The 9603-nt window shown below is 35.3% G+C and overlaps 1 protein-coding gene across 1 annotated transcript; it reads left to right on the forward strand.

Annotated features, from left to right (window-relative positions):
• Positions 1-900: 900 nt before the first annotated feature.
• Positions 901-3657, forward strand: LOC120078641 (non-specific lipid transfer protein GPI-anchored 5-like). The gene is made up of 2 exons (XM_039032934.2): positions 901-1261; positions 3239-3657. The coding sequence occupies exons 1-2, from the start codon at positions 937-939 to the stop codon at positions 3487-3489; spliced, it is 576 nt and encodes a 191-aa protein (XP_038888862.1). The 5' UTR covers positions 901-936; the 3' UTR covers positions 3490-3657.
• The last annotated feature ends 5946 nt before the right edge of the window (positions 3658-9603 follow it).

Raw genomic sequence — 9603 nt, forward strand, 5'->3', positions numbered from 1 at the left:
TAATCCTTTCCAAAAATTCCTTCCAAATTAATTTAAATCTTCCACTCGTAAATAAAATAAAATAAAATTATCTTAATAAAATAATCCAATTTAATCTGCAAACCAAATTAAATCCCAATAATCCAAAATAATTGAATTGAAATTAATTGGACAATTTATTTATATCCATAATTCCAATCCATCCAAACATTCCAAAATAAAATAATAAAATTTTACATGATAAATTCAGGATGTTACAAAAGGACTTATTTTTTTTTTTGAATTTGGATGAATATATTGGAAAAAACATCCTACTATTATCGTAGGAATAAGTAGAAAATAATTGAGAAATTAAAAGAAAACAACAAAATTAAACTAAGACACATAAACATTTACACGAAAAAAAACCAAGACTCTCATAAAAAAAATCCATTATGTAAAAAATTATTACCATCACAAATAATAGTTTCCCTCCTCAATCCCAAATTACAAAAGCATCTTCTCAAAGCTTTTATGGTTCATATCCTTTAATTTCACTCTCAAATTAGACAATGTAAAAGGAAATTCAACTAAAGTTAACACATCAAAACTTAAAAAATATTTTAAACGGAGACAATTTGAAACTAAAATTATAAGCTCTTTTTAGGGTGTTAGGAGTCCATCCATTGGTTTTTAACTTTTACGGCATAGGACAACTTCTCTTTCTACTGTTTTGCCAAAACTACACTTGAATATAGTAGGTTCAATTAAATCATGTACGTGTCACTCTACTATGGCGTTAGATTATATTTGAGGAAAGTTTGGCCACCCACTTAAAGCTATACATGAATAATTTGCAATATTATTAAAATATTATGTTATTGAAGTTTCCCAGATAATTGGATATAAATACCTGAAGATATGGATAGATATAGTGTATCCTATAGAAAAGATTATCAGAGTAAATTATACAGAGAAATGGGGATTAATGAGTCAATTATTTTGGTAGTGGTTGTGGGTTTGAGCATGAGCCACGGAAGCTTGGGTCAGTCAAGTGGATGCACCACGGCCTTGATAAGCTTATCCCCATGCTTGACTTACATCACCGCCACCGGAACCACCTCTCCGTCTTCCTCGTGCTGTTCGCGCCTTGCCACCGTGGTTCAATCGCAGCCACGCTGTCTTTGCTCTGCCCTCAACGGTGGCGCCGCCGCTTCTCTCGGTGTCACCATCAACCAGACTCGAGCTCTTGCGCTTCCTGCTGCTTGTCGTCTTCAAACCCCGCCACCCACCCGATGTAATGGTAATTACCTACTTTCCTCTTAATGTATATATCTTAATATTTGGGAGCATTCAGAAATATTAATTTATACTCAAAACTTTAGAATTTATATCCATTTAAATTCTAAATTAATAATTTTATTGATTTAATTTCTAAATATTTGTAATTATATCAATTTTTTTCCTCTATTAAATTTGGTAGGAAGAAATCTCGTGTGAAACTTATAATTAAATCGATTCAATTCCTAAACGAATAAATGAATTAATTTAGACTTTTATTCAAAATTTTCTTTGAGAATCATCCATTCATTTTACTTTAAACGTCCATTTTGTAAAACCAACATTTGATAAAACCTACATAGATTTGTCAATTAATGTAAAGACGATTTTCAAAAGTAATCGTAATGATGAATTTAAATTGATTGACTTATACAAATTTAGAAGTTGATCGACTTAAATTATAAATTTCACATGGTATTAATCAAACAAAATTTGGAGAAATGTCCAAATAGATATATTAGTTTATGATTTAAATTGATACAACCGTTAGTTCAAGATTTTTTTTGATAAAGTTAGAAGGTTTTAATGGATACAATCCCAAAGTTTAGACGTACAAATTTATATTTGTCCACAAAAATTTATATTTGAAAAAAAATGATAATTTGACACATGAGTAAGGGTGTGTTTAAAATACATTTTCAAGTGCTTAATTTTAAAAAATAAATAATTTTAGAAAAAATTAGAATGCTTGACAACTACTCAAAATAGCATTTCAAATATATTTTAATACGTTTTTATATAAAAAAATGTTTAAATAAAAATGAGTTTTTTTTAAAACTTTTTTTTCTTAAATCAATCCAAACGGATCTGAAGAAAACTATCAAAAGTGCATCTTATGCAATCCTTTCTGTTACAAAGCTAAGAAAATAAAGGAGAAAAAATATTTAGGTGTTGTCCGAGTTACACTTATTTTTGTGTAGCTAATCAATTACCCAATTAAAAACTATGTTGTGATAAGAAATTTTGACTTTTTAAAAAAAGTTAAATTATTATTATTTTATTTTGGTCATGTGGGGCTGTAGGAAGGTAGGTGTAGCTATTCATCATCCAAAAAAATCAACTTTTCTATAAAAAAAAAAAAGCAATATTTGCCACCTGACAAGTTTTTATTGAATGGATGGCACAAAAATAGTTGCAAACCTAGTTAACACTTAAATATTTTTTAAATTGAACAGGAGAGAATATGGTTGTTTTTTTGGTTAAACTGTCAAAAATATGCATGAAGTATAGAATTAGTTTTAATTATATTTCAAAATTAAAAAGTTCATTTTAACTCTTGAAATTTAAAATTCTTTCAAAAACAATCTTAAAATGAACAAATCTAAACATATAGGATAAGAAAATTTGGTTGGTTAGGGTTAGAAAACAAAAATTATGAATGAAAGAACATAAATTGGGAGGTATTCTAATTGTTTTAAATGGTAAAACTATTGAAATTATTTTCAAATATAGCAAGATGTCATTGTCTATAAATGGTAGATCACGATAGAACATAATAGACATCTATAAAGGATGATAGACCGTGATAGATATTTACCTATAGTAACATTTTATTATATTGTAAATAAGTTGGTTAATTTTTCTTTATTTGAAAACAATCCGATTCCTGATCTTGGTAGATAGTTTTTTCGTTTTGTCCAAATTTTTTTCCATCAATTTTTTTCCTAACAAATTTTAATAGAATAACCTATTTGAGAACTTTTAACTTCATGAAGGGTAAAATCAAGAATTGTAAGAGAATATAGCCAAAGTGATCATAACTGAACATGTGTTAGTAACCATGAAGTCCATAGTTTGAATCTCCCTATCTCGATGGTATAAAAACAAATATTTAGATGCATTATGTCCGATCATAATTTGACATGTGTGCCCTAGTATTATTTTCTCTCTAATTAATATTCATTTATAATGTTACGATGGATGTGAAATGAAAATACAGATAATGGTAATGGAGGTGAGGGTCCGATAATATCCCCAATAAGTTCATCAGACAAATTAGCAGACGATGAAGAAGTTGGTGAAGCTCCTTCAACGCCGGCGACAACATGGGAGTCCAGTTTTCCTTCTGCAATAGGGTCCGACAATGTTCCGATAACCAAAGCAATCCCATCGGGCGGCTGGAGCTTAATCAACTCGCCCTTTTATCATCTCATTAATCTCAGCATATTTCTTATATCTATGTTGCTTTAAGCTTAATTATTATTGAATTGCCCTATCACAAAATCAAATATTAATTTATCTTTGCAATATTATTTATTTATACACCCGTAAGTTTCTAGTACGTTGGTACTCTCATTGTATCTTAATGTACTTTCTATGTTAACTAAGCATTTTTCTTTATAAATAGTTATTTAATGATGTGACTAGATCCATATCATTTCTTAACTGTTGTTTGAAGTAATACTCATCATATTGTAGTATGCTGCCTCATCCATCTTCGCAGCGGTTGACAGCCATTGGCTGGTTTTTCCCCCGCAAGGAATATAAGGAAGCTTAATAGCGATGCGACTTGTAGTTGTCAGAAACGGCAGGACCCTCAGAATAACGAACAGTAAATTGTCAAGGCACGACGATCAAGCGAAGAGCAAAACCTACAAAACAGAAACTTGTTATAGGCTGAGTCATGGAGCTCGCTCTCTTTAAAACGTTTCGCAGTTATGCCGAAATGTGCAAGCAGGTCTGAAAATTACCACGTCGTCCCCAGAGTGAAACAGCCAAAAGAACCAGACAAAATATTCTTATCCTTAGTTTCAGTATAAGTTTAGAGGTGGATGGCACAATTTTTAGAGGTAGATGGCACAAAATAGTTGCAAACCGAGGTAAACTTCAGTTCCATCTCGCCGGTTCCAACAACTTTCGTGGAGTGGTGATCTCCCAATAGAATATTCTTATCCTTAGTTTCAGTATAAATTTTAAATAAACTAAGGTCGTGACAGACATGGCGCGTAGCGCAAGTGTCTATCCAGCACCCTTCACAACCACCGATCACATTTACTTTTGTGATCATGGTGACTAACGGTTCTTCTGTCAGGTTCGCCTGACCAGCAGGACGATGCGTGTTCCTACAGTTCCTAGCCATGTGTGCCTAGGTTTATTACAATTAAAGCAGAGGAACTATATTGTTTCTTCTGAAGGGGGCTTCTGTTTTTTCTGTTGGTTCTAGTTGTTGGAGCCACGGTTCTGACCTTTCCTCTTTGTCCCCTTAGATTTTTTGTCAGGTTTTACAACGACAGAGGTGGGTTTCCCAGATACTACATTCACCTCCTCCCTCTGGTCTTGCTTCCAAGCTTCCTCCTCAATCCTTAGTTGGGTTATAAGACACTCTAAGGAGAACTCCTTGGTCTTATGCCTCAAAGTGTTCTTAAAGTCCTTCCACAAAGGGGGCAATTTATCAATAATAACAACAATTTGGAATTGTTCGTCTAGAGGCATACCTTCAGTAATTATCTCGTGGGCTATCTTCTAGAGTTCATGGGATTGGGCCTCCACGGATTTGTCATCCATCATCTAGAACTTGAGATAATGGCTAACCGCATATTTCTTCAACCCGGTCTCCTTGGTGTCATACTTCTTTTGCAGGGCATCCCAGACCTCATTCGCTGTCTTCATTGTACTGTAGTAGTCATATAGATAATCAGTCAAACCATTTAAAATGAAATTCTTACCAAGAAAGTCTTTCTCCTCCCAGTCAACAACTTATTTTATCTGTTGTTCAGTTGGTTCTTGTAAAGGGACGATCGACTTAGCACTGGTACAAGTTTTGGCAACTTTCTTGACGGTGAGGAAGAACAACATCTTTTGCTTTCACCACTTGAAGTTCGCTTCTTCGAACCAGAATGGACGGTTAAGGTCAGATATCATAACTTCATTGTTACTAATGAGGGCCATTGATGATGTGGCGGTACGTCTTAAAATTGTTAGAAATGGCAGGACCCTCAGAACGACGAACAGTAAACCGTCAAGGCACGATGGTTAAGCGAAGAACAAAACCTACAAAACAGAAACTCGTTATAGGATGAGTCGCGGAGCTTGCTCTCTTTAAGACATTTCGCGGCTCTGCCGAAGTGTGCAAGCAGGTTTGAAAATTTCCACGTCATCTGCAGAATGAAACAGGTAAAAGAACCCGATCGGAAATGCACCGTTATCGATCAGAACACACACCCTTTCTAAACTCACTGCTCGAAAAGCTAAGATGGAGGAGAAAAGGGAGAGGAAAAGAAGTGATAAATGAAGAAACAATTTGTACCTTCTCGAACTGTTGAAGGCCAAGCCTTTTATAGGCCTTCAGCGATGAATCGTAGGGAGCGAGAAGGGCCACAGAATGTGCGCGGACGGAACGAAATAGGCGGATGAAATGGAACGGGCGGACGAACGCAAACGGAATGAAATGGACCGTTTCCTCCTTCTTTTTCGGTTAAAAATAATAAAAAATAATAATAATAAATAAAATAATATTTTTATTAAAATTAATCATCACACACACGTGCCTCGCCACGCCCGACCGGACGGTGGCGGCGGTGCGCGTGTGAGACGTCCACCGAACCCACATTGGTCTATCTCCTTATTCCCTCCAAAACATGGGTATACTTTGGGGTCCAAACCCAAAACTCAAGATTGGAGTACATAAAGGAGACTTCCAACACCAAATTTTCTAATGTGGGATTCTCCAACCAAAAAGGTTGGTTCTTTCTTTCTTTTGAAAGTTAAATTTTCACCCAACAATCCCCCACTTGGAAATGTAAACAAAAGTAAAAGAGAAAAAAGATTTTCATCGAGCTGTTTCAGTCTATGCAACACTGTGCATAAGCAAAGGTGTCTTACGACTTGAACCTTTACATAGTGTAGATGATTCAGAATATACTAGAGTAACCCTTGGTTTTGAACTCTATCTCTAACAGCATCTCACACAGAGTGTTATTAGTGTAACACCCCACACATTTTTATTCATTTATTATTGATGTAAAACTTTTCCCCTTTTCAGTATTTGTCCTTAGTTGAAGGGCATGTTTGGAATTCTGAATTTAAAGTATGAATGCGAGAATTTAAGTGTTGTCATGGAATTTATTCACAAACTTTTCAATTTTCAAATGCAATTTAAAAAAGTTATGGCAGGAATTAATTATTATTATTTTTTTTTTGGAAAAAGGAAAGGGATTAAATAGTATGTTAAGAAAAGGATTTAATTAAAAATATACTATTTTCCTTTTAGTTTTTTTAAATAAAAAGCCCCCCCCCCAATCTCCTTCACGCGGCTCTCCCTCACTCCTCGACCTCCATTGCTCCGCCGCCGCCTCAGTCACCCAACTTCGTCAGCCCCACAGACCGCGCCGCTGGTCTGCCACCATAGATCTGTCTAACGGGCTGCTCGAGTTTCTGTATCGGGGCCGCCATTCAACTCCAGTTTCCACCGTCGACTCTTGGTTTTGAACAGATCTTGGATTTAGGTAAGGTCATGTTATGAGATGGATTTCTTGAAGGATTTTTGACACCCATTGATCATTGGATTTAATAATCATTTAATTCATGTTTTGAAGGTTTTAAGTTGTCGTTCGTTGGAATTAGACCTTGTTAGAAGGAGATTTTGGAGTGGTTTTTGATCAAGTTTCGTTGGGTAAGTTCGTTGGTGATCCCAAAAAGAAAAAAAAAAATTAATTTGTATGTATGGATCTTGGTTCCAAGAATTTAAAATTTGTGTTATGTTCTGTATTAGGGGACTTAGTTCAGGGGTTTTGGTTGAAGATCATTAGCTTGGATTAAAAATCGGAATTTGATTTCGAGGTAAGTAATCTTATCACTGGAACTGCCCACGGGCCAAGCTCTAGTTGTATGCTAGCAGGATAAGTGTATGTTATGGTAAATGTTAGCATGTTGATTGACAGTATGACATAAATCAAAGTATGTTCTGGCACAAATTCTGATTTATTTACATGCACACCTGAGTGCTTGATCGTTAGTATGTGATAGTATGTGTTTTCATATGTCGATGTCTAATCTGCTAGCGTTGAGGCATACTTGTATGTTGTGGCTTTATGATATAAGTTATACATGGACGATGTATAATATGTTGTTAAGAATTATGGGTATGTGATACAACCATGGTATTAAGGATTTTTATGCATGCTTTAGAACCGTACCATGTTGAATTTTAGCACATTAGAACTGTGTGAATATCCTTATTGATTAGTTAGATGCTCACCAATTTTTGTTTTCTTCGGGATTCACTAGTTTTGTGTTTCCTTCGGGATTCACCAGTTTGTGTTTCCTTCGGGATTCAACATTTTTGTTTCCTTCGGGATTCACCAGTTTTGTGTTTCCTTCGGGATTCACCAGTTTTGTGGGCATACTTAACTACAATAGGATAGGACTCAGTCTCTTATATGTTACATGTAGTTATGTGCCATATGTGGGTATCTAAAGGACATAGATGCCTAGCCTGACCCCAGTGGTGGGGTTACTTACTGAGTATTTCATACTCATTCTTTCTTATGTTGATGTTTCAGGTAAGGGTAGAGATGCACTGGCGATGGCGCAGCGGAATTCGTGATCGAGCCACTGGAATTAGTTTTTACGCTTCCGCATCATGAGATTTAGAGTTCCTTTCATGTTTCCCTTAATGTTTAGTTTTGATGTTTGAAACTTATCATTAAGAATTGTTTTTCATATGCACTTATTAACTTTTATGATTTATGGGTACCCTACTATTGTTTTTAATAATGGCATTTATTAAATATCTTTTGAACTTCTCTTGTTTTTAATTAGCATTTATTTCAAATAACTGAGTGTCGTTTTAAATTCTTTGCATGCATTTATTTTAGTAACGGCCTTACCTAGGTCCTAGGGGTTGGGTCGTTACAATTAGGGTGTAGTTTAAAAGCCCGTGCTTTTAGGCCTGGCACATGAATCCCAGTTTAGTGAATGCTCTAGAGAGATTGCCTAAGAACTCCATAGAAAGTGGCCCTCACTTCCACATTCACACAGGTGAGTCTATCAAGAGTACTCCTATAGCTAGGTATCCCACTTGTCATCAAGTATAGATCTCATTAAGAACCGAGTTCAACCTTTCTTACGCTTCAGGATATCATGCTCAGACTTAGTCATTGGAATGGAACTTTGTGTTTGGTTTAGCATGATTCACTATATATCACTCGTGATCAGTTATTACTCGTTGAATCTATTTCTTGGGATCTTCAGTCTACAGGTTGGGTTTTCCTCACTATGATTCATCTTTCGATAGGCATGAGTCCCATCCTTTATGAGGTTCTGAAAACCTTTTCTCTGGCCAGTCCTTTCGTCAAAGGATCTGCCAAATTTTCATCAGTTCGTATATGATCCACTATAACTGCACCAGTAATGAGAAACTCTCTAATGGTATTGTGCTTACGACGTATTTGACATCTCTTTCCATTGTAGTAACGATTCAGAACTTTTGCGATTGCTGCAGTACTATCGCAATGGATCAATATGGCTGGTACCGGCTTTTCCCATAAGGGAATCTCTGAGAGCAGACTTCTAAACCAATCTCTTTCTTCACTAGTTGTCGCTAGTGCTATCATTTCTGACTCCATCGTAGATTGGGTTAAAATAGTCTGTTTCTTGGACTTCCAAGAGACAGCTCCGCCAGCTATATTAAAGATATAGCCACTTGTAGCCTTTGAATCATCCGAAAGAGAGTTCCAATCAGCATCGCTGAAACCTTGCAGGACAGCGGGAAACTTTTGATAATGTAATCCTAGTTTTGGGTTTTCTTTAAGTATCTCATGACCCTTTTTATAGCATTCCAATGCTTTTTACTAGGTTTGCTTGTAAACCTGCAAAGTAATCCTACAACATAAGTTATGTCAGGCCTAGTGCAGTCGGCAACGTATCTAAGACTGCCTATGATGCTCACATACTCAGATTGATTAACACTGTCACCAGTGTTCTTGAACAACTTGACACTATGGTTATAAGGAGTAAAGGCTGGTTTACACTCAAAGTAATTATATTTCTTTAGAATCTTTTCTATATAGTGAGATTGATCCAAAGAAATTCCCTTTTCAGACCTATTTACTTTTATGCCTAAGATTACACTAGATTTTCCTAAGTCTTTCATGTCGAAGTTCGCACTCAATATTGATTTTACATCATTTATGACGTGCAAGTTCGACTTAAATATCAATAAATCATCTACATATAGACACAAGATAGTGTAGAGGTTATTATCAAACTTATAGTAGATGCATTTGTCACTTTCATTGACCTTGAAACCTTTAGATAGGATAAGGTTGTCAAATTTTTCATGTCATTGCTTAGGAGCTTGGTTTA

This window comes from Benincasa hispida, chromosome 5 (genome assembly GCF_027475165.1).
Source record: "Benincasa hispida cultivar pf3 chromosome 5, pf3_genome.v1.1, whole genome shotgun sequence".
Classification (NCBI taxonomy): domain Eukaryota; kingdom Viridiplantae; phylum Streptophyta; class Magnoliopsida; order Cucurbitales; family Cucurbitaceae; genus Benincasa; species Benincasa hispida.